We start from the raw sequence: 25,164 nt of genomic DNA on the forward strand, positions 1-25,164 counted from the left end.
GAAAAAGGATTGGATGAGTCCATCAGTGCTGGTCCTATCTTTGAGTGTTGCTTTCCTTGTTCTCGTTGCTAGGTGGTACAGTGGATAAAGTGCTGGGTCTGAAATCTGTTAGACCGGAGTTCAAATTTGGCTTCACTTACTGGCTGTGGAATCCTGGGCAAGTCACTCAGCCCCTTTGTTTCAGTTTCCTCATCTGTAAAATGGAGATAATAGCACCTACTTCCCAGAGTTGTTGTAAAGATCAAGTAAGAGATTTGCAAAGTGCTTAGGCACAGTGTCTAGCACATAGTCAGTGCTATATAAATGCTATTATTATCACAGGTAGGATTTGGCCATCAATGTCCTCTCCAAACTGCCTGGGCTCCTACAAACCAAGGAGGATCATAATCTTTGCCCTGCTTTGTAAACTGTGAGAAGCTTTAGAAGCAGTCTTTTATACCTCAAGCCAGAAGGTGCTTTGGGCACCAAGCCAAAACAGGTTTAAAAATGTTGAACCGAATTCACTTTAGTCACTACTACTGATTCTCATAAGGGCCCTGTCACCACCCCCTACACAGTACACATTTCTCATAAAGTAGTTTTATTTAATATTTCAAACAAACTGAAGCAGAGAGAAATTGACGAAAAATTAAACCCACCCACCCACTCCTAGAAAAAAACCTGTCTGCCCTTCCCTACCCCAGTTGGTGTCAGCAGCTCAAGACCCTGGGAGCCCCCTTCAGGCCTGGAGGCTCCTGTCTCAGAGCAAGGTCAGGGAGCAAGGCAGGACTGGAGAACCAAGGCCTGCCCAGGGCCAAGGATCTCTAAGGGTGAATCTGCCTCCCTCTAGTGGTCTGAGGTGATGCTGCAAAGTATCCAGAGCAGAGTAGGCTGGGGAGAACCCACAAAAACCAGCTCAGGCCTTGACTCCCTCCACCAGCCAGCCACCCACCCCTAGCTGTGGCAAAAGCGAGACAGGTCAGCAGGCAGCGTGACCCCTTCCCTCCCACCCCCCAAATTGTAGCTGCTTCATTCTTCACTCACCTAATGCACACAAAAGCCTGTAGGATCCTCCTAGTCTCACCCAGGCAGATGAAATCACCAGGAGGGACCAAAGTGGGCAAGGTCAGACCCCAGAGCTGCCTGGTTGAAAGGCCCAAGGCAGCCCCTCCCCAGAAAGCCCCCTTCCACTCCCCACAAGCTGAAAAATGGGGCCTCGGCTTTAAAGATGAGGGAAAATGGCCTGGGGTGAGGGAAGAGGGCATTTTTCTTTGAAGGGGAGGAAAAAACCCCACCCAAAACCCAAAAGGAGAAAAACCAAGATCAAACAGAAAACTAGAAACTCCCGTGAGGTAGAGAGTCTGTGTTCAGGGCTGTCAGGAGTCTAAGAGATTTCCAAGCGAGTCTCCGGGCTCCTTGTGTGAGGTAAAATTTTATAAGTTTATTTCGGGCCCGGGGGTTGCGGGGAGGTGGTGTCAGGACTCCTCCGTGCCGGAGTCATCCTCGTCATCCCCGTAGCAGCTGTCGGCCTCCTCGTCCATATCATCGTCCTCGTAGTAGTCGTCGTAGAAGAGGTCTGAGCCCTCATCCGGCACGGGGGCCTTGGTCTTCACACAATACTCAGCCAGTGTGGTGGGCACCTTGACCCCATCCCGTTCCGCATCCACCTTGGTTCCCAGGACCTGCTTCCTGGGAGAGGAGAGAAGAGGGGAGGGGATCAGGAGGCAGCAGACAAGAACCTTGGTTGAATTCTAGCTCCATCCCTTTTTAGTTTTCAACATTTGTTTTTATAAGATTACTAGTTTCAAATTTTTCCCTCCCTCCCCAAGACAGCAAGTAATTTGATATAGGTTATATATGTACAGTAACATTAAAGCTATTTCTGCATTAGTCATGTTATAAGAGAAGAATCAGTAGCTCCATCCCTAATTCTCTCTCTCTGAATCTCCACTTACTCCTCTGTAAAATGGAGACAGTTCCACTGGCCAACACCTGCCCATCCTGTGCAGACTGGAAAGAAAGATAAACACCAAAGGATGCAAGTGCTACCTAAGCTGCTATTATCCCTAGGGAAGGGGGCAGGGAGAGGGAGGTGCCAGAAGGCTAAGAGGAAGGGCCAAACAAGTGTTTGCAATGAGGTGCCTACAAGTGAGGCTCTCTTTTACTTCAATTTAAACAGACCAGTCTGGAGGAGACCTGCATTCTTCCTTCATGAAGCTCAAAGCTCATTAGGAGGGACTAGATAAACAAAAAGGACTTGAACACAAAACTGAGTGTGAAGATGCACTGCATTCATAGGAGGAGGTCATCCCTGGGACGAGGCAGAGGGTAACTTCTAGGCACCGAGATGAGACCTAGTGCGCTACAGCAGTAACGACTCTGGGCCCAAGGTTGGGAGACTGGTTCAGAGCCCAGCTCTAGGCCTTAGTTTGTCTGACATTCTCTAGGATCAGAAAACTTAGAACTCAAAAGAACTGGAGAACTCCTTTTGTCCCGTCCTCTTATTCTGCTCGTCAGGAAGCTGAGACTTAATGATGAAAGGAGATGCCTGGGGTTGGCCAATGCCCATGTCCAAGTCTCTCAGTTTCTTTCCAGCTATACCATTCTGTGCCTAAAGAATGGGAAGGCGGCTGCGACATGTTCAGAGGATGGTGACACTAATTGGAAAAGATCACAGGGGTGTACCAAGAGAAGTGGAAAACAGGGCTAAGGAAATAGAATGATGACGCATGACAGAGGTTGTGATTACTAAGGCCTTTTGTCTTTGAAAAACAGGTATTCATGAAAAGTACCTGAGCAGAGGGACAAACCAGATGTTTCTGAGATATGAACCTGAAGAAACTGGGAGGATAGTAATGTCATTAATTTAAAAAAGGAAAGTGAGGGAGAAGGGGAAAGGGAGAGGTAGAATGGGGTAAATTATCTGACATAAAAGCACAAAAGAGCTTTTATAGTGGAGGGGAGGATTGGGGGACCTGGGGAGGGGCAGAGCTAGTGAACCTTACTCTCATCAGAATTGGCTCAAAGAGGGAATAACATACACACACAATTGGGTATAGAAATCTATCTTACCCTACAGGAAAATAGATGGGGAAGGGGATAAGAGGAGGGGACACTGATAGAAGGGAGGGCAGATTGGGGAAGGCAGTAGTCAGAAGCAAAACACTTTTGAGGAGGGACAAGGTGAAAAGGGAGAGAGAAGGATAAATGGGGGAAAATAGGATGGAGGTAAATACATAGTAATCATGACTGTGAAAAAAATTTACAGCCAAGTCTCTCTGATAAAGATCTCATTTCTTAAATATATAAAGAGCGGAGTCAAATTTATAGAAATAAGAGCCATTCCTTAACTGATAAATGGTCAAGGGATTTGAACAGGAAGTTTTCAGAGGAACTAATCAAAGTTATCTCTAGAAAAATGCTCTAAATCACTATTGATTAGAGAAATGCAAATTGAAACAACTCTGAGGTACCACCCCTATACCTAACAGATTAGCTAATATGACAGAAAAGGAAAATGACAAATTTTGGATGGGATGTGGAAAAAATGGGACATCTATGCACTGCTGGTGAAGTGGTATACTGATCCAACCATTCTGGAGAGCAATTTGGAACTATGCCCAAAGGGCTATGAAACCATGCATCCCCCTTGACCAAGCAATACCAATACTGGATCTGTATCCCCAACAGATAAAAAACAAAAAGGAAAAAGACCCACACGCACAAAAATATTTATAGCAGCTCTTTTAGTGGTGGCAAAGAATTGGAAATTGAGGGGATGCCCATTAAATGGGGAATGGCTAAACAAGTTGTTATATATTATTGTGATGGAATACTACTGTACTATAAGAAACGACAAGCAGGATCATTTCAGAAAAACCTGGAAGGACTTATTACATGAACTGATGTGCAAAATGAAATGAGCAGGGGCAGCTAGATGGCACATTGGATAGAGCACTGGCCCTGGAGTCAGGAGTACCTGAGTTCAAATCCGGCCTCAGACACTTAACACTTACTAGCTGTGTGACCCTGGGCAAGTCACTTAACCCCAATTGCCTCACTAAAAAAATAAAAAATAAAAAAAAAATGAAATGAGCAGAACCAGGAGAACACTAACAACAATTTTATATGATGATCTACTGTGAATGACTTAGCTATTCCAGTAATACAACGATGCAAGACAATTCTGAAGGACTTAGGATGAAAAATGCTATCCGTCTCCAAAGAAAGAACTGATGGAGTCTGAATGCAGATAGAAACATACTTTTTCTTTATTTTTCTTGTCTGTTTTCTTTTACAATGACTAACAAGGAAATATATTTTGCATGACTGTACATGTATAACCCATATCAAAGTGCTTGCCTTCCCAATGGGGGGGAGAGGAAGAAAGGAGGTAGAGAATTTGGAACTCAAAAATTAAAAGAAACCAAATGTTAAAAATTGTTTTTAGAAGAAATTGGGGAGGGGAATAAATATTTAAAGGAAATCAAGAGAACAGACCAGGAGGAATAGACACTGAGTCGAGGAGTCAGCAGGACCATCTAGCAAACATGGAAATGTGGGTCTGGAGCACAAAGAGATCAGGGTGAGGTCAAGGATATAGAATGAGAGGCTTCTAAATAAACAGAATAGTTGAAGTCGTGGGAGTGGAACAGATCACCAGGGAAAAGAGAAGAAACCTAAGGACAGGCCTTGGAGAAAGACCTACATCACCATCACTGTACATTTTAAAGAACATCTTGATCTGTGGAGGTTAAGGGGGTGTGTGTGTGTGTGTGTGTGTGTGTGTCTTTATCTATCTACCCAACAATTTAAGCTCTAGAATGGCTTCAGGATATCCTAAAAATAGTGGAAATGCCTCCCTTCTCATCAGTATCTACTCAGCCAGACTGCTAGGCCACAATGACCCCTACGTATTCCTGAAAAACAGAGGGATGAATGGTTATCCCTATGCACCAGGGATACTTTGCCTTCTGGGGAGAGCTGCTCCCAAGGGCAGCCACCTCAGAGACTATGTATTATACAAGGCACTGATACTGTAATTGAAATCCTGCCCTTTTCTGCACAGAAGAGCTGTCCCTTTTCACCACCTAGCATGCAAGAGATGTAAATCTTATCTCTTTTATTTTACTTTTTTTGGTTTTTAGGTGAGGCAATTGGGGTTAAGTGACTTGCCCAGGGTCACACAGCTAGTAAGTGTCAAGTGTCTGAGAGCCAGATTTGAACACAGGTCCTCCTGACTCCAGGGCCAGTGCTCTATCCACTGTGCCACCTGGCTGCCCCTCATCTCCTTTATTCTTATGTGTACAGGAGAATATCTGGATCCTTGGAAAGAAGCATTACAATACAGACACACACTTGTTTCAGTCACGATTTCTTTGGACAGCTGGCCTCAAAGGATCTCAGTTCTCCAGAGCTGGAGCTCAAGGCACCAGGATGGTTTGGCTCTGGGCCCAAATCACTTAGGGGGGTTAGGAGTCCAATTCCAATAAATTGGAAATCTTCTCATAGGATGGAGTGATATATTTATGCCTGAAAAGGGGAAGGAGTATATATATTCTTTGTAGGAAAGGAAGAAGAAGGTCCTTTGCAACAGTGAAGCAGTATGGTATATTAAGAGTAAGAGACCGGGGACAGCTGGGTGGCACAGTGGATAAAGCACCAGCCCTGGATTCAGGAGGACCTAAGTTCAAATCTGGCTTCAAACACTTGACACTTATTAGCTGTGTGACCCTGGGCAAGTCACTTAACCCTCACTGCCCTGCAAAAAACAAAAAAAAACAAAACCAGAGTTAAGACACCAAGAAAGAACCAGGAAATCTGAGTTTTGAGTGCCAAAATTATTTCACCTCTCAGTCACTTTTTCCTCAGTGGTAAAGCTGGATAATTATACTTATTATTTCCTAGGGGTGTTGGGAAGATCAAAATAGAAAGTACTACACAAATATGAATTATGAAAATGGCCTTTGAAAACAACACATTCTCAAGCCATGAACAGGACTAAGGATACTCACAGAGGCAGGACACTGAAGAGTTAGTTTTGGTCTCTTCCGTGCTAGCTGTGAAGAACTGAGTTTCTGCTCCAACTTGGGACAAGCTAGATTCTCTCAGTGAAGGGGCAACTGGGAATTATTCCATTAAGAAGTGACAGATAAGGAAGGTGACAAGCACACTGCCTGTGGCATCTCCTTTAAGACCTCATTCAAGACCTCCCTGGACCAGGGAACTTTCTGATTCCTCTAGTGAGAAGGGAGCCCTCTCCCTCCTATTATATAATAGCACCTTATATATTGCACTTCTCATAAGACACTTTATACTACAGTCAGGTATGTATGTGTCTTAAGATAGTGTGTGTGATGGACTGGAAAGAGCTTGAGAGTCAAGAGAGGCTGGCTTCAACGTGCTGACCCTAGCTGTGTGACAGTGGGCAAGTCATTTATTTTTCTCAATCTATCAATAGGTATTAGGTATCTACTAGGTGCTAGACACTGTTGCTGGGGATTTTATATATATATATATAAAAAGAAAAACTGGAAATCTCAAGGCCCATAATATACTCTATCAAGAGAAACAAGTACATGTATCTCAAAAGTCTTAGTGCTTTAATGGCTTTAAACTGCACCAAGATTTTTGGTACAGTGATTAAAGCTATAGGGGCAGCTAGGTGGTGCAGTGGATAGAGCACCGGCCCTGGAGTCAGGAGGACCTGAGTTCAAATCCGGCCTCAGACACTTAACACTTACTAGCTGTGTGACCCTAGGTAAGTCACTTAACCCCCATTGCCTCACTAAAAAAACAAAACAAAACAAAAAAACTATATACAAAATATCTACAGAAAAAATACAAATTATTATAGTTAAATACAAAGGGTTAAGGAAGGGAAGACACTAACACTTGGGTTTGAAACAAGGAAGTCTTCATGTGGAGGTTGATACGTGGCTCTATCTTGAAGGAAGAGAGGGCTTCTACAAGGCAGAGGTGAGCAAAGGCACGGAGACGGGGGATGGGGTGCCGTGTAAGGAAAAGAGAAGCCAATCTGGCTTACCTAATGAAGGAATGCCAGGAATATATAAGGAGGTGGGGAAAGAGAGGGTGGGGACAGACTGTGAAGGCCTCACACCAAGGTGTTAATATTCTGTCCTACAGGCAAAACAATCACTGGAGTTTATTGAGCAGGGGAGTGATGAGGCTAGATCACTTAAGGAAAATACTATGGCCTCAGTGTGGAGGGCTTGGATTAGGGAGATGTGAGGCAAGGTAATGGATGAGGAAGACATGGTAATACTAAAGCAAGAGGTGAAGCAAGGCCTGAACCAAGGCAGTAGCTGCCTTGAGTGGAGAGGAGATGGGTAACTGATTGGCCATGGGGGGTAAGAGAGACTGAGGCTTTGAGGTTAACACCAAATTTTCGGGAACTTAGACTAGAAGACTACTAGAAGAATGGTGGTACCTTAGACAGAAAAAGGAAAGTTGGGAAGAGGGTTGGGTTTGGGGAAAAGACGAATTTTGTTTTAGACATGCTGGGTTTAAGATGTTTCCAGGGTTATCCAAGTCTGAAATTCCCAATAGTCAGCTGGTGATGAGCAGAGAACAGAGCAGGATGTGCAGAGACCTGGGAATTATCTGTACAGAGATGATAATTAAACCCACAGGAGCTGATGAGGTCAACAAATAGAGTCTATATAAAGTGAGAAGAGAAGAGGGGCCCAGGACAGCATCTTTAGGAGGATGCACAGTGAGGGGGCAGGATACAGAGGATAAGACAGCAAAGGAGACTAAGAAAGATCGGATGGGTGCAATGAAAACCCAGAGGAGAGCATCCAGCAGGGGAAGGTAGTCAACAGTGTCAAAGACACCGAGAAAAGACAAGCACATCTGGTAAGTAAGAGATCCTTGTTCACTCTGGAGAGGGCAGTTTCATTTTGAGGTCAAAAGGTACAGGGTTGAGGAAAGAAAGTGGAGATAAGGAATACAGGCAGCTTTTTCTAGGAATCTGAAAAATGGAGGTAAAATATCGGATGATAGCTTCAGGGGATGCCACAGTCTAGTGAAAGGTTTTGAAGGATAGGAGACACTTGGGCATATTTCAAAGTAAATGGGGTAAGTAAAAATAGGTAGACTGTAGAGAGGGGATAAATGATGGGGGTAACTTGCTAAAGAAGATGGGGGAGAAGGTCAAAGTCCTGCAGCTCAAAGGCTATCCACATAAAACCCTTCCTGATTCCCAGTAGGTAGTGCCCCTTCCCCGCAACTACCCTATTTACTCCCTTTATGTTTATTCTCTATTTCCTTATTTAGATACTTCCTGACTACCCAACAGAATGTAAGCTCCTTAAGAGTAGGCAGTTTCCATTTTTTTTTTTTTTTGCAGGGCAATGAGGGTTAAGTGACTTGCCCAGAGTCACACAGCTAGTTAAGTGTTAAGTGTCTGAGGCTGGATTTGAACTCAGGTCCTCCTGAATCCAAGGCCAGTGCTTTATCCACTGCACCACCTAGCTGCCCCCCAGTTTCCATTTTTTATCTGTGTTGACAGCACCTTGCAGTCTAGCACAGAGTAAGTGTTTTATTACCTAATGTAGAACAGTTAGCAATGGCAAAGAAAAAAGCATAGGGGATGATGTCAAGGGGTTCTGAGATGAGGCAATCCATGGGAAAGGCCTCAATTTTCTCAGTAAAGGAAGAGGAGAGGTTCTCAGATGAGAAGGCGTAGGCTATGAGAATACTGAAATATCTTCTGTGAGGAGTGAAATAGGGACTATCAATTAGAGAGCACTGTCTTGTTGCAGTGAGGATCGAGTTGAGGTTGGATAATGTCAGTTTGAGGTGTACCCAATCAGCACAGTAGAGAAGGGTGGTGGGAATAATACAGGGTCAGGGTTTGGCAAGGGATGAGTGACAACAGGATAAATACCAACAGAATTGAGAGGAAAGGTGGAGCTGAATTGGTTAACTACAAGTTCAAGGTTGGGAGGGGAAGTAAAAGGAGAGCAAAAGTCATAATGGCCTGAGGAAAGTCATGAATGACGGAGGGATCAGAGGTCCCAGGGAGTTAGACTACACTGAGGAGGGGTGAGACAAAAGGAAAAACACCGTGAGAGAAAGAGGAACACAGAGGCAGTGGTGATGAAGGTGTGGCTGAGGCGGGTGAGGGAACAGGGCACTCACTAACTGTGGAACAGTCACTCCAAGGGCACAGTCGAAAGGCTGGGAAGATTTGGAACCAAACAGTTCTGGGAGACAGCTGAAGAAGAGGGGAAGGAGACAGAAGGTCTGAAGAAGAGGCGCTGGAGCCAGAGTCAGCCTACCTCTGCTCTCTCCACCCTTCAAGACCTCTGCCCCCCTCCCCTCTTCAGTCCTCTCTCAGGCCATTACTGTGGTCCTCATTTTCCTCCCATCTCCTGTCCTCTAGTTCTCACACTTCTCCAACCTCCCCGTATTTGTGTCCATTCCTTCTGCATCTACTCCTACCGGGCCCGCTGGAATCCTCATTTTGTGATGGCCTACTTTTAACACTCCACCACAATGAACAAAATTTCCTTCACTCAGGATCTTTTCTCATATTCCTTCTTCCTGATAAAAGTTCTTTCTGAACCTCAGTCATCTCATTTATAAAATATGGATAAGGGAATCACATCACTTTAGAGTTAGAAGGGAACTCTAGCCTGACTCGAGGGAGTGTTTGTGTGTGTGTTTTGGTGCTTTTTCACACACACACACACACACACACACACACCCCTTTCCCCTCTATGCCAACCAGCTTTTATGTGAAGACCTCTAGGGAAGAGGAACCCACTGCTCCCTAGAGAACTCTGAACAGTGCCAGCATACAGTAGATGTTTAATAAATGTTTACTGATTGACTGATCACCACACTTACCTCAAAGCCGTGCCAATCAAATGAGGTAATATACAGAAAAGTGCTTGGCAAATTGAAAAATGCTATATGCAAAGATGCAGCTGCTGTTTCCTCTAGTACAGCTAAGCAATAGGTTTTCCATCTAGCAGGCATTTAATATTTGTTGAACAAGAAGACTATTCTATCTCTATGTGGACCACTCACAGCCTGCCTACTGCTGAGCACAATGTGGCACAATGGAAAGAGCCCCAGGGCCCAAGCCGGAAGAGGTAGGTCTGGCTACTGACCGGCGTGTTCCCGCCTGCCTCTGACCTCCAATCGCCTCATTCAGAGGGAGGTGGAGGAAGAGGAATCCTCCATAATGCTTTGCCAAGGATGCTCTTCCATGGCAGGCACCACAGGGATGTGAAGGGCCTGACAGACTGCTCCCTCCCACTCACCGGATGATGTCTGTATATTCCCGATCCTTCCCTTTGCTGTCTTTCCATTTCCTGTACATCACAGAAGCATCCACGTTGGCTGGTGAGAAGGTATTGGGCTCATTTAGGAGGGAGATCACGCTCAGGAGGATGGTCCTACCCAGCAAAGGAAGGTTGGGAAAATTGCACTGAAGTCATGTACTCAGAAAGCACCCCAATGCCAAGACCCTCCCATGGATAGTGAGACCCCAACACCACCCAACAGGCTGTGAAGGTAGAAAAGTGCCCACCTGAGATAGGCTTTGGGGATGAGACAAGGCCTTGGAGAGGAAGCCTTTGGTGGATAAAAGGGATGACTGAGAAGGGATGTGGCTCAATGGATGAGAAGCAGGGGTGGTATAATGAAGAAGGTGCGGTATTTGGAGTCAAAGGACTGGGTTCAAATCTTGGCTCTGCAAAACTCACTCCCTGTGTGAACCTGGGCAAGTCTCCTCCCTTGGTCTCAATGAGGGCCCTGGACTAGGCAGCCTGAGACCTCATTCTAAATCGAAATCTAGGAGGCTAATGGCATATGACCATTAGTTGTGTTTATGTCTTCAGTGCATCTCAGCTTTGGAAAGGACCTCAGAGGTCCTTAGTCCAATCTGTGCCTGAACAAGAATCCCCTTCCTCTACAATTTCTTCAAATGGTCATTCATTTTCCTTGAATCCTTCTAGTGGAAGGGCACCAACTACAGTCCAGTTCACTTTTAGGCAGTTCTATTTTTTTTTTTTTGGTGGGGCAATGGGGGTTAAGTGACTTGCCCAGGGTCACACAGCCAGTAAGTGTCAAGTGTCTGAGGCCAGATTTGAACTCAGGAACTCCTGAATCCAGGGCCGGTGCTCTATCCACTGTGCCACCTAGCTGCACCCATAGGCAGTTCTAATTAACTGTTAATAAGTTTTTCTCTACATTGAGTCTAAATCTGCCTCGATGAGTTCCACAAGAGCAGACACTGCTCCAGCTAACACTGTATTTCTCTTAGTACTTCTGCACACAGTATGCACTTAATGTTTGCTGAATAAATGACATGAATGAAATATTGAACCCTTCTATTATGGCTAGTAGCACAGAAGAGTACTGGCTATGCATGTGGGCTGAGGGTTAGGCTAAGGATACAAACATTTTCCCTGCTATCTCCATTTTTCTTCCTGTGTGACTTTGGGCAAATCACTTCTCCTCTGAAGGCCTGTTTCCTGATCAGTAAAATGAAGGGGTTGCCCCAAATCTCCAAGGTTCCTGACCTTCTACAAATTGATAAGATGATAAGGGATATGGACAGCAACACCCCCACTTGACCCTGCTCTCTGTGGGTGTCCCAACCTGAAGGCCTTTCCAAAAGCAAGCTTTGGTCCTGAGCCCAGTGATTGCTAGGGAGAAGCAAAGAGATGCCAGGTGAATGGATATCCAAACAACCTCCTCAGGCCCTCAACAAGGAAGTGGTCAAGTGAGTCAATGCAGGGCCAGGTACATTTTGTTGCACTTAGATCTTGTAGGTCCAACTCACCTTTGGGGAGAACTTCACCTCAATGTATTCTTTTGGTTTTGTTTGTTTTGTTTTTTGCGGGGCAATGAGGGTTAAGTGACTTGCCCAGGGTCACACAACTAGTAAGTGTCAAGTGTCTGAGGTCGAATTTGAACTCAGGTCCTCCTGAATCCAGGGCTGGTGCTTTATCCACTGCGCCACCTAGCTGCCCCCACCTCAATGTATTCTAAGAGCTATATGGTCATGAATCAATCCCCTCTTCTCAGTGGGACTTACCTCCCCTCTGAGGGAACTCACCTGACATTTTGGGTAGGGTTCCATCGCTCAGAGGGAAGCTCTCCACTCTGGGGATCATCTACTGGAGGGTGGAGGATTGAGATACAAACATCCCCAGTCTGGCCATATGCAAAGGGAAGGAGGGGAGAGAGGGGAAAAGGGAGACAAAGAAAGAAAGATTCATTAGCCTTTTGTAGTCAACCCAGAAATTCAAGTCCTTTTTTAGGAGAGATGGGTCACATTGACATAGGAGACAAAGATCTCCTCTGGCAGGAAGTCACAGGTACTTACATGTCCAAAGATAGTCTCATGGGCCAGGATGGATGGCACAAGCTAAGTTCATCCATCATTTGGCCTGACTTAAGGTTCTAGCTACCTACTTGTCCATATCTATGCTACTTTCAAATGGAAACACCCTCCACCCTGAAACTGGCTTCAGGTGAGAGACTAAACTGGTCCATTCCCAGGGCGTGTCTCAGCTTGTCTGAGACAAATAAATGTTTTGAGATATAGCATGAGGCAGGCTCATCTCAGCTCTCCTTTTAAACTTCAGAGTAAGGATGTGCACAAAGGTAGTTAGCAGATCGCAGACTCTTTGAGGGTGGGGCCCTGCCTTTTACTTCTCTAGTACCCGTCAGCATATTTATAACACACTGCAAGTCATACAGCAGGCATGTAAATACTTGTCCTGCTGAGTACCCTGGGGAAGGACGCATAAAAACCTCAGGAATCCCAAGGGGCAGAAACAATCTGGGGCTTACCTCATAGATGTTCGGGTGCCACATTTTTGTGAGGAACCGGAAAGCTGGAGGGGAGTAGGGGTAATCAATAGGAAACTTGAGGCGGGCCTGAGGAGGGAAGTAACAGGGAAAAAGAATGAGAGGGGAATGGCAGCACGTCCCTACATCTCCTGGTAAAGTAGAAAAAGCACCAGCCTTTTCCTGAGTTCCAATCCTGCCTCCGAGGTGTTTACTAGCTATGTGACCGGGAAAGCCAGTTCACTTTTTTGAACTTCTAAGTTTCCTGATCTTCAAAATGGGGCCCATAACCTGATCATCCGACCTCAGAGGGCTATAAGTGCTTTGGGAACCTTACAAGCATTAAGAGTTATTGTTAAGGTATGATGTCATAGGTACACTGGACTGGGAGTCAGATGAGTCCAATTCTAGGCCTGGTTCTGCCACTCACTCTATGACTTCAACCAATCACTTCACCTTTCTAGCCTCAGACATGGAAGAAGAGAAACTTATTTCCCTAAAGACAGATAAAGAATTCTTCCTTTACTCTTCCCCACCCCTTTTCATTAGCTTAAACACTCTAGTCCCCTTGCAAAAACACATTCTGTGTCTATGCTAGCCCACCTGGTCAGACTCTGCTCTCTATACAACTAATTTCAGATCCCAGGCATCCTTCTGGGCTGCCGATAGCAGACTGCCTATCACTTATCTCTTCCCTGACAAAATTATCATCCTAAGTTACCCTTCCCTTTCTACCCTTGTGACCAGAACCCAAAGCTCTCTAAGGGCAGGAGTTCCAGACTGGAAGTGCCTGCCAGAAGATCAGACACTTGGCCTTGGTGAGGGAACTCTCTGCCAGCACATAGCTGGGCTCCTAATGGTCCTTGGAAGGGCCCAATAGGCTTGTGGAAGCACTTGTTTGTCCAAGGACTTTAAAGAGGGCTAGGGATCTTGATTTAAGAAAACTCACTTCCCCTGTTGGCTATGACTTGAGCACAGGTCTCTGATGTGACCTGTGCCAGTATGTTGCAAAGCTTTTGTGATGACAGCTTTGTCTTCCTCCTTGGCTGACCAGCTGGTGAAGCAGGTAAACAGAGGAAGTACAACTCAGATGTTTTTGTTTATTGGAAGCAGCTTAGGATGAGCAGGCCCTGAATCCTAGCTGTTTGAAATACATATATGAAGAAGTCAAGAGCTGTGCCTCGAGGCTGACCAGCACCTTTCTTTGTGATAAAGTATTTCCAGGAGAATCATTTACCCAGGGATAAACCCTCATGGGTATAACTGGATGCCAAACCACCCCCAAGCAGCCCCTCCTGCCCCCAAGTTCTGTGAACCTGTTTTGGAAAAGTTAAGCACAGGGAGTTAGTTCATCGCCACTTCTTACAAATACACACAATATCTCAAATCTCAACAATGACTACAGATTCAGAGAACAAAATTGGTTAGTTTTTGAGGCCGGCAGGTTCTGCAAGGGAAGACTAGCAGACAAAAGAAAGGGCTACCAGAAGGGACAGCATATACTCCCCAGGAGAGAGCCGTTCTATTCTACCCCTGCCAAAACACATCTCAAGAGTCGGTAAAGGAGGAATGAAATAGGGGCAGCTAGGTGGTACAGTGGATAGAGCACTGGCCCTGAATTCAGGAGGAGCTGAGTTCAAACCCAGCCTCAGACCCTTGACACTTATAGCTGTGTGACCCTGGGCAAGTCACTTAACCCCAACTGCCTCACCAAAAAAAAAAAAAAAAAAAAAGAAGGAATGAAATAATAGTTATGTCCATCCCTTCTGAATCAGGGGTCCTAAGCTATCCTTAATGAGACCCTCGAGAAGATCCATTCTAATCAGGGTTCAGGTAGAAAATTGGTCACCTACCTCCAAAGAGAATGGGAAAACAATTTCCTAAGAACAAAAAGATATATGACCTTGGAAAAGTCCTTTCTCAAATAAAGGCTGGAAGACCTTTCATCTGGTATGGCTAATGACATTCTTATACATTCCACATGCAGGAAATTCCTGTACATGAACATGAAGGAATGAATGAAAACCTTGCACTTATCTCTTGAGTGCTTACACTGGGCCAAAGCACTGCCATGAGTGATGGGGTACACAGGGAAAAGGAAAGAAAGACAGTCCCTGTCCTCAAGGAGCTAACATTCTGATGAAGGAGGCAACAGACATGGAGGAATCAATGTCCAGAGAGGACACTTTAGTCCAGAAAGTTACATGACTAGTGAGTGAGGGTGCAGGGTCATAAACTGACACACCCCCATCCAGGAACAATGGCAGAGTTGATCTGAACATGATTCATGGTCACACAGAACTATATGTGAGCTGATTCTATGATTCTCTAGGTCTCTTTTCTGTAAAATGAAAGGGATAGACTAGATGATCTTTTAAGGTGACTCTTCCAACTCATTCTATGAACTTGTATGACATCCATGGAACTGATCCAGGAGGCAGTGTCTAATAGGGAACAACAAACAATAGATTATTCTACAAAATAACAGATATAGAGACGTCAGCAAAGGCCACAGGTAGGATTATTCAATGGATCAAAGGTAGGGCTGGTTAGTTATGCCACACATCCAGCTGCTTCATGGCAGGCAAAAAGATCTTTCTCAGAAAAGGGTCAAACGATTCACTAAAGAGGACAAGCTTTCCATCACAAATGTTGGTCTTATTCCCCAATAACAATCTCCTCTTCTCTGGAAAGATGAGAAAATTAGGTCTAGGCTGATAGGCCCAGTCCAGGTCTGCAACTCAGAGTTTACATCCTGAGTCCCACCCTAGGTTCTTTAGGCCTTACCTCAAACCAACAACAAACACCAGTCACACTGCCCTGTGAGACTTCTGGAATTACACCCTTTACAAAACTGGCAGCTGGGCCCCAGGCCCATTGGGTAACAGCCGTTAAAAGATTAGCACAATAATGCAAACACAGACATCTGCCTTGCCAACACCAGCTTTCCCCTTGCCTGCCACCCCCAGAACAGTCTCATTGATCTTTTGTGGTTTTTCTCCCAGTTGATCTGGCTCAGTCACCGCTTCAACCTGCACTCTGGGCCAAGGCAAAACCAGGATGCCTTGGACCTGTGGGGGAAAGGAGGTAGTTTTCAATCAAGACCAGGGTCTGAAAGCCTGTCCATGCTCCACGAAAGATGTTTTAATACATGGTTCTGGACTTGGCCCATGGGACCAGGGCTGACCTCTTTATCTGGTAATCCTACCCCAGATCTCCTCATCCCTCTGCCTCCACTGCCTCCCCTCCCCCCAACAGGATAGACTAGAACCAGAGTGAATGAAACCTAAACCATTTGGAATTATAACAGGAAAAAAATCATTGAGGCTGCCAAAACCCCAAAGCTCAGGCCCTTGGAGAAACTGTTCAAGAACATTCATTTACTGAATTGAACTGGCTGGACTTGGAGCCAAAGGAACAGAGGGAAAATAGGAAACCCATTTTAGGGGGCAAATATAAGTCCTGACTTTTCTTTATAAAAGCCCAGCATGTTAAAAATCCTTATCAGAGGGTCCAAGGCAAAGCGAACCTCCCTAAGAGACTGTCTGGCTCTGTTTTTAAGGGGGTCAATGAAGCAGCAGGTCTGTGCACAGGCCCTTCAGGGGCCCAAGGAGCAACAGGGTCCCAGCGGGGAGGCGACATGAGCGTCTCTGTCCACATGGGGCTTGAGAGGTTACTAAGCTGCTCTATGGGCTGCATCTACAAGAGACGCCTTGTCACAAGTGGGAGTGGGGAGGGTGAAGCCCCACCATCTCCTGAAATGGCAGTGTGGCTGCTCTCAGTCATTTTCTGGTTTGCCTGGGCAGTCACTAAAAGACTCCAGGTCACAAGAGCTTTCGGGGTCCAGCAAGCAGACAGAAAGCCTGCTTCCAACTCAGTCAAACCAGCCTCCGCCCCCAGCCAGACCCTGTGTTCCCCAACAATAGGACACTCTGCACTCCACTAGCCCCTCCAAAGGACACCATGAGGGACTGGAGAGCTGCTCTATCCAGGGTTCTTTGTTTCCTCTGGGGAGGGGAGAAGAATAGGGAAGGGGGAAACAGGGTAAGGAGCATGAGCACAGCAAGGTGGGGCAACAAAAACCCAGAATTAATGAAAGGGCATCACATCACAAGGCCCTAAAGGAGAACAAGGAAAAGTGTCCTTTTCTTTTAGGCTTGGAGAAAATATCATCAGGGATGGCGGTAGTGGTTCAAGAGTAAGGAGAAAAAGATGAATAAATGGACTTGTCCTGGGAACATATGGTATATAACTCTATAGGAAAATCAAGGTTGGGGAGGGGGAGGCAAGGGAAGAAATTCCAACTACCCATGGAGGCAATTTTTTTTTTTTTGCTGGGAGTTAAGTAATTAAAAATAAGGGAAAATGATTACTCCTGGTATAGTACCTGACAGAACTGAGTGAAGAAGCTGAGAAAGATGTTGTGTGTATGTGATGAAAAAGAAAGTGCCCTGGGAAATGGCTGTGTGTATGTGTGTGTGTGTGTGGGGGGGGTGTCTAAGAGAAGGGGGAACCTTTCTTGAATGGAGTCATATTTGTGTGTGTGCACATGACTATGTAAGAGATGGGGTAACCACACAAATGCATGTGTTTGTGTGTGTGTGATGTGAAAATCTATTGTGTGAACCAAGAGTACAGGAGTGTAGGCATGTGTATAAGAGAATGTAATAGATTTCTAAAAGAGATGGGGAGACTTGGTGAGATGGGTGTCAAAGAGAATGGAACTATGTGTGTGTGTATGTAAAATATAGGGGAATTCTAGGGCACATGTATGATGGAAGAATCTAGTCTTTGTGTATAATACATGAGAAAATCTGTGTATGTGTCCTGTGTGTAAGAAGTGATGGGATCCCCAAGTGAATGTGTCTGTATGTAAGAGATGGAGGTATCTATCTTGCATGTGTGTGCATATGTGTAAGAGATGAGAGAATCTATCCTGTGTGCACATGACAAGGGAGAATCTATTCTGTATGTGCATGTAAGGGAAAATATCATGCAAGTATGAAAGAGATGAGAATCTATTATGTGTGCTTGTATAAGAGATGAGAAAAACTATCATGCATGTATACATAAGAAATGATAATCTATCGTGTCTCTGTGTATGTGTGCGCGCAGTTTATTCTATGTGTGGAATAAAGAAGAAAATCTATTGTACAGATGGAGAATCTAGCTTGTGTACATGTATGTAAAAAAATCTATTGTATGGGGGAGGGAAACACAACATAATTGTATATGTTGTATACATGGGGAGAGTCTATCTGGTATGTGCATATGGAGAATCTTATTACCTGTGTGGGTACAATCTACCTTGTGTATGTATATAGGGGCCTATATATATGGGGGGGAGACTTCTTCTGTGGGAATATCTTTTGTGTGAACAAGACTAAGAAGGGAAAATCATAATGCTTTTGTAAGAGATGAGAATCTATCATACAGTATGTATCTGTGTCTCTATAGTAGTATGTGTATATAGAATATTATGTGAAAATGTATTTTTATATATATATAAATAATATGTATGCGTATGTGTATATAAACGTGTGACAATTTTATCCTCTCTATATTTGTATGTATGGGAAAGATCCCGTGTGTGTGTCTGCCAAGTGTGTAGTAGAATTCACTCCACATAGATGCAAAAGAGAAGACAATCTATCCTCTTGTATACATGAGAGAAGGAATATTCAATCAAACCTTCAGGTGAAGGAAATGGTAAGAACCTACTATGGGAGAATAAAGTATAAAAGACAGGGAACAATCATCATGGGTGGTGGTTGTAAAAGGGGAAAATACATATGTAGTGGGGCAAGGAAAAAAGATTTGAAGAACCTGCCATTGGGTGAGGTAAGAGATGGGAAGGTAAGAAATAGTGTTAAGAGATGGGAAAACATACCATGGGGGGGGGGGGTAAATAGATGGGGAATTTACCATGGAGAAGAGTAAAAGATGGGACTCTCTACCATAAGGGTGGGCTGGAAGATAGGGAAATCTACCATTGGGTCAGTAAGAGATGGGAAATCTTCCATGGGGGGTGGGGGTGTTATAATAAATGGACAATCTTTTTTGGGGGTAACAGATGGAGGAAATCTGCTATGGAGTATAATAGATGGGGGAACCTATCAAATGGGGGGGTGTCATAGAGAGGAGAATCTACCATGGAGGGGGGAAAGAGATGGGGGAAACCTACCATATGGGGAGGAAGAGATGGGGAATCTACTATGAAGGAGGATAAGATGGGGGAACCTACCACAGGGGTAATAGATGGGGGAAGTCTACTATGGAATGTAATAGATAGGGGAACCTACCATATGGGGGTAAGAGTGGGGAGAAGGTGGGGGGGGGTAAAAGGGGGAATCTACCACGGCGGAGGGGGGGGAAGGGTTAGAGATGGGGAACCTACCACAGCGGTGGGGGGTGGGAGGCAAAGGAACCCCACGGGGTAGCCGGGCTCTCCGTGGCCTGGCCCCCACGTTAGAAGCCGGGCTGCTCTCTGCCTTACCTTGAAGTAGCCGCCCTCGTAGTAGGTGTTGGGGGGCCCGAAGATGGCCACCTCCCAGTTGTACAGATCGCCCTCGTCCACCAGGGTCACCCGGAAGCCCTCGACCGGCTCCTCCTGCAGCCCCTTGAGCTCCAGGAGCAGCGCCTTCTGCGAGCTGGGCACCAGTGGCCGGGCCATGGCGGTGGAGGCGGAGGCAGTGGCAGCGGCAGCGGCAACGGCAGCAGCGGGGGTCGGGGAGGCGGAGGCGGCGGCAGCGGCAGCGGCAGCGGCGGGGGCGGGGGCCGAGGTCGAGGGGCCGGGCTGGGCCGAGTCGGGGGAACTAGGCCGCACGGCCGCCCCGGGCTCGCGTGACGGGCCGGGCCGAACGCTCTGGGTAGGGGGGGAGGAGGAGCCGCCGCCGCCGCCACTGCCGGGAGCCGCCGCCTCCGAGCCCTGAGCCCCCGAGCGCTCCACTCGCTCTGGATCCCCACTCCCCCCCCAGCCCAGCCCAGCCCGGCCCCCCGCTCCGCCCTCTCCTCCCCCGGCCTCGCCCTCCCCTCAGCCCGCCCTCAGCCGCCGCCTCCTCCTTCTTCTTCCCCTTCTCCTCAGGCCGCTGCCCGCGCGGGGCACGCCGGGAACTGTGGTCCGCTCCGGCCCGCCGGCTGCGGGGCGCCTGCGCCGGGCCGCCCGCCTGTCGACCTGCCCGCCCTCCCGCTCTTCCTCTCTAGCCCTCCTGCCCGCCGGACTACCTCTGCCCGCGCCTGCGCCTGCGCCTGCGCCTGCGCCACCCCGCCGGCTACCGCGAGCCCGTTCCCCCCCCCCTCCCGACCGTCCTATCCAAGGGGGAGAGGAGAGGGGGGCCGAGCGCGCAGGCGCGCCTCAGCCGCGATTGGGTTTCGCCCCCAGACCGAGGCCGCAGCCGCCCCAGCCGGGACTACAACCCCCAGACACCTCTGCTGGGGGACGCGGGGAGGGGGGGGCTGCAGGGAGGGGTAGGCGTTGGAGGCCGTAGCGACCCCGTGTGGTTGGGTTTGTTGTTTTGTTTTGTTTTGGTTTTTTTTTTGTGACGTCCCCTCACATCCTCCCCCCCCTCCCTGAACTGGCGAGGGCGGGGCTAGGGTAGGAGGCGAAAGAGTAGGGTGGGGAGTGGGGGTGGAAACTGGGAGGGGGACAGGGAAGTGGGTCAGTTTAGCTGGGCTGGACCCAAGGCCAGTTTAACCAAGAAACTTTTTTCTTTTTAAAGAATTTATTATGAAGGAACTGGGCGTGTTTATCCCAGAAAGGAGCAGGCTGGGGGTTGGGGGCATGACAGCGTCTGTCCCCGAAAATTTGCAGGGCTCGAGACTTTGCCTAGTTCACCTTGGCCCCAGAGGCAGACCCTGGGGAAGGTGCAAAGATTTCAGCTCCCTGAAAGGAACAATTCCCGAGCAAAGAGAACTGCCCCAAGTGGAAGGGCTGGCCCCTGGAATAAGCTCCCTGTCATTGAAAGGATTAAAAAAAAAACTGATCGAGTGTTGCATTTATTCAGAGGTCCATAGTTCCTCCTTCCTCTTCCACCCCCACCCCACCCGCCAGCACCTCCAGCCCCCCGGGGGAACCTAAATCTTTCTCACGGAAGACTATGTCAGCATTTGACAGGCAGGGAAGACATCGGGATAACTGATCCAAGTCTTTGCTCAGTTGGATGGAGGATGAGTGGGTGGGCACCAGCTTCCACAATCCTGGACAATTTATCAAACCCTTATACCCAGCACACACACACACACACACACACTATTCAGTGTTGTGATTCAGTGGCAGCAAAAACTCCTTGCAGGCAACCTTTTGTTTTTTGTCTTGGGCTGCCCAGCATGTATGCCCAGCACAGGGCCTGGCACGTAGTCAATAAATAAATGCTGGTTCAATTTGAATTTGACTGTTTCCTTTGGCAACAGGTGCTTACTTCAGAAGGACATGCCAAGGTGTCCTTGGTTCCTGAGCTGGCTCACATGTCCCTTCAGAAAGATGCAGGGGCGGGTCGGGTTGGGGGGGGGGTGTGCCCAAGCATTATTGTGCCAGGTGCTTGTTGACCCACAGATGAGGACTTTGATCTGGCACCGATGATGGCTATATAAGGCATAAAAGTCTTCAATGCTTCCCCCCCCATACACACATGCCCCCTAATGTAAGAGTCCTTTGTTGAAGTATCAATGATGCCTCATGCATTACAGTGGGAACTTCCCTTTATTTTGTTTTTATGCTCTCCTCAAAAGTGGGTCAGTTAGGACCCAGAACAATCTGGCCATACCCATTTCATGTGACAAAACAAACTGAAGCCATCCCCCAGCTCTCCCCCAGCATAGAGGGAATTAAGCTAAGTCCCTTCCTCCCTTTGGGCCTCAGAAGCAGCCTAGTCAGAAAGAACCCAAGGCTTGAATCAGGAGAGACTTGGATTGAACCCCACTTGCCCATACTTATTACTAGTGTGACCCTAGTTGTCCAAGTGACTAAACTTTACCGTATTTTTCAAATGATCTGTGAAATGGGGATGATGATGTCCACAGTACACAAGGTTATCTATGGGATCGAATTATATAATACATAAAAAGCATCTGTCAACCTTGAAGCACCACACAAATGACAGTTATTATTATTTCCTCTTCTGTAAAATGAGGTGGTTGGTTTCTAAGGTCTCTTCCACCTCGGACACCCTCTGTTCTGTGAATAACTCCGACAAGCTTCCCTTCAACGGAGGTCTTGTAGCAAAGGCCCGATGACACCACTTTGGGTATGCTGGAGAGGAGATGGATGCTCAGGTATGGGCCTGACTAGTTGGTTTTTTCCAACTGGGATTCTGAGATTCAGCATCTGGGAGGTACAAAGAGGGGAGAGAAGACAGGGAGAAGAGATGGATGAATCATCTTTCCCTTGCCCTCAGAAACTCACAGCCTAGTTGGCACCTTGGGCATGAACATGGAAAGATTAAATGACTGGGCAATAGGTAAATAACCTCAAGACAACAAGAGGAGAACCGTCAAGATGCAGGATATGATTCACTGGAAGATGTGGTGTAGGAGTTCAGCATGGGGGAAATCAAGGAAGACTCAGGGGAGGAGGAGGTATTTGAGTTGGGCCTAGAGGGATTTGGACAGGCTGAGCATGTGGGAAGGCAATGTAGGAACATTTTGAGAAAGAGGAAGGGGAAATTGTCTGAAGGTGGACAGCAGTGGGAGTGTTTTGGAGGCTGGGAATAAACCAGTCTGACTGGAACCGAGATTCTTCAAAGGAAAACATGAGGAGAGAAGCTGAGCAGGTGGGTTGAGGACAAATGCCAGGTTGAAAAGTATGGACCTTTTTTTAAAATTTTAAATAAGGCAGTTGGGAGCTATTGAAGGTATCTGAAAAGAAGAGAGGCATTTTTTGAGAAAATCATCCAGTATCCATGAAGAATGACTTGGAAAGACAGAGACTAGAAACAGGGAGGCTGATAGTCCATGATGAGAGAGGATGAGAAGGGGAGAAGGAAGGGAATAAGCATTTGGGGGGTTTTTTGGGTTTTTTTGCAAGACAATGAGGGTTAAGTGACTTGCCCAGGGTCACACAGCTAGTAAGTGTCAAGTGTCTGAGACCAGATTTGAACTCAGGTTTTCCTGAATCTAAGGCCAGTGCTTTATCCACTGTGCCATCTAGCTGCCCTCTGGGAATAAGCATTTGTAAAGTGCCTACTGTGTACCAGATACTATGTGAGGTACTTTAAGAATATTATTGATGGGGCAGCCAGGTGGCACAGTGGATAGAACACCGGCCCTGGAGTTAGGAGGACCTGAGTTCAAATCTGGTCTCAGGCACTTAACACTTACTATCTGTGTGACCCTGGGCAAGTCACTTAACCCCAATTGCCTCACCCAAAAACAAAAAAAAAAGAAAAGAAAAGAAAGAAATGAACAGAAAATTTGATCTCCAAATACAAGACTCTAGAGAAATATAAAGAGGTAAACAAGGGGGAGAAAAGGGTTGTTCAATGATGTTAAACTGCTTGAGTCCATATGAGGGAGGATAATACTTTTAACTCTTGAGATCTGTATCTCTGTAAAGGTATTGTTATTAAATCAACTTTGACTTGATGATATAAAGAAACTTTAGGGGCAGAATAAAAGAAGACTGGGGGAGGAGAGGAAGGGAGAGGTGGAATGGGGTTAATTATATTATAGGAAGAGGCACAAAAAGAACCCATTACAACAGAGGGAAAGAAGGGAGGGATGGGCATTGTTTCAACCTTAAGCTCATCAGACTTGGTTCAGGGAGGGAATAAAATACACTCCCATTTGTATAAAGAAACTTAGCTTACTCTGTAATGCGCAGGAAGGTGGGTTAGCTGTACCAAATCTGGAGCTTTACTATAAAGCAGCAGTCATCAAAACTATCTGGTACTGGCTAAGAAAAAGAGTGGAGGATCAATGGAATAGGCTAGGCACAGAAAACACAGTAGTAAATGACACTAGTAATGTAGTGTTTGATAAACCCCAAAACTCCAGCTTCTGGTATAGGAATTCAGTATTTGACAAAAACTGCTGGAAAAACTGGAAGATAGTATGGCAGAAATTAGGCATAGACCAACATCTGACACCTTATACTAAAATAAGGTCGAAATGGGAACATGATTTACACATAAGAGGTGATACCATAAGTAAATTAGGAGAAAAAGGAATAGCCTACCTTTCAGATCTTTGGAAAGGAGAGCAGTTTGTGTCCAAACAAGAGATAGAGAATATTATGAAATGCAAAATGGATGATTTTGATTACATTAAATTAAAAAGGTTTTGTACAAACAGAAGTAATGCATCCAAAATTAGAAGGGATGCAGAAAACTGGGAAACAATTTTTATGGCCAGTACTTCTTGATATGGTGGGAAAATGGGGTACGGGTGGGGGTAGGAGTTGGGGTTCTTGGGAATTCCTCTTTAAAGAATTACACCCTCTTGCACACAAAACGTAGTTAGAATAAGGTGATAGTTTATTTAGGAGCAAGAGAAGGGAAGGGTGGGGGGAGGGAAACCATGAAAGAAATCCTTGGACTTTTCATGGGGAGATTTGGCATAAAGCACATGGCTCAGAGGCACCAAATCTTGAACAGGAGACCGGAAGGTACTTTTATAGAGGACTGATGGGGGTGGACCATCTTCCTGTGGAAAAGTTCCTTTAGTGAGGGAGGACCATCCCCCATTGGTGGTAGCTGGGGGAATTGGGTGAGCAGTGGAGGACCATCCCCCACTGGTAGTGACTAAAGGAATTGGGTGAGGGATGGCTACAGATCCCTCTTCAGAACACACCCAAACTTATCTCCCCAGGGTAAGGGAGACCAGAATGAAGGGTAGGAATCCCAAGCTAGCTCTGTCCGATTTGGTTCAGTTTATCTCTCTAGGCGTTATCTGTCCTCTGGTTTAGTTTCTCAAGGAGAAGATTCCTCGGTGTGCCCCAGAGAAATTCTGGGGTGCTCTGCGCCCCATGACATTCTGATGAAGGCCTCATTTCTAAAATATATAGGGAACTAAATCAAATTTATAAGAATCCAAGTCATTCCCCAATTGAGAAATGGTCAAAGGATATGAAGAGGCAGTTTTCTGATGAAGAAATCAAAGCTATCTATTCCCATATGAAAAAATGCTCTAAATCACTATTTAAAAAAATTTTTTTAATTAATAAAGTATTTTTTTTCCTGTTACATGTAAAGATAGGTCTCAACTTCTGTTTATACAAGCTTTCCAATTTCAGATTTTTCTCCCTCCCTCTCCTCCCTCTTACCTTCCCTAGACAGCAGGTCATCTGATATAGGTTATATCTATATATACACACACATAACATTAAACATATTTCTGCATTAGTCATGTTATAAGAGA

General features: G+C 46.2%; 1 protein-coding gene across 1 annotated transcript; it reads right to left on the minus strand.

Annotated features, from left to right (window-relative positions):
* Window positions 1-1,169: 1,169 nt before the first annotated feature.
* On the minus strand, window positions 1,170-19,771 carry CDC34 (cell division cycle 34, ubiqiutin conjugating enzyme). Its single transcript, XM_043978142.1, has 5 exons — window positions 19,310-19,771; window positions 12,817-12,903; window positions 12,077-12,174; window positions 10,275-10,409; window positions 1,170-1,668 (listed from the first exon to the last, which is right to left on the minus strand). The coding sequence occupies exons 1-5, from the start codon at window positions 19,484-19,486 to the stop codon at window positions 1,455-1,457; spliced, it is 711 nt and encodes a 236-aa protein (XP_043834077.1). The 5' UTR covers window positions 19,487-19,771; the 3' UTR covers window positions 1,170-1,454.
* Between the last annotated feature and the right edge of the window lie 5,393 nt (window positions 19,772-25,164).

This window comes from Dromiciops gliroides, chromosome 1 (genome assembly GCF_019393635.1).
Source record: "Dromiciops gliroides isolate mDroGli1 chromosome 1, mDroGli1.pri, whole genome shotgun sequence".
In the NCBI taxonomy this organism is placed as follows: domain Eukaryota; kingdom Metazoa; phylum Chordata; class Mammalia; order Microbiotheria; family Microbiotheriidae; genus Dromiciops; species Dromiciops gliroides.

What these genes read in the sequence shown, in the direction of transcription:
- CDC34 (XM_043978142.1), bottom strand. Translation starts at nt 19,486, where the DNA reads ATGGCCCGGCCACTGGTGCCCAGCTCGCAGAAGGCGCTGCTCCTGGAG. An exon ending in ACGAGGGCGGCTACTTCAAG is followed by an intron (nt 12,904 to 19,309) that starts GTAAGGCAGAGA and finishes TTCCCTCCTCAG; the next exon opens with GCCCGCCTCAAGTTTCCTAT. An exon ending in GGCACCCGAACATCTATGAG is followed by an intron (nt 12,175 to 12,816) that starts GTAAGCCCCAGA and finishes GCATATGGCCAG; the next exon opens with ACTGGGGATGTTTGTATCTC.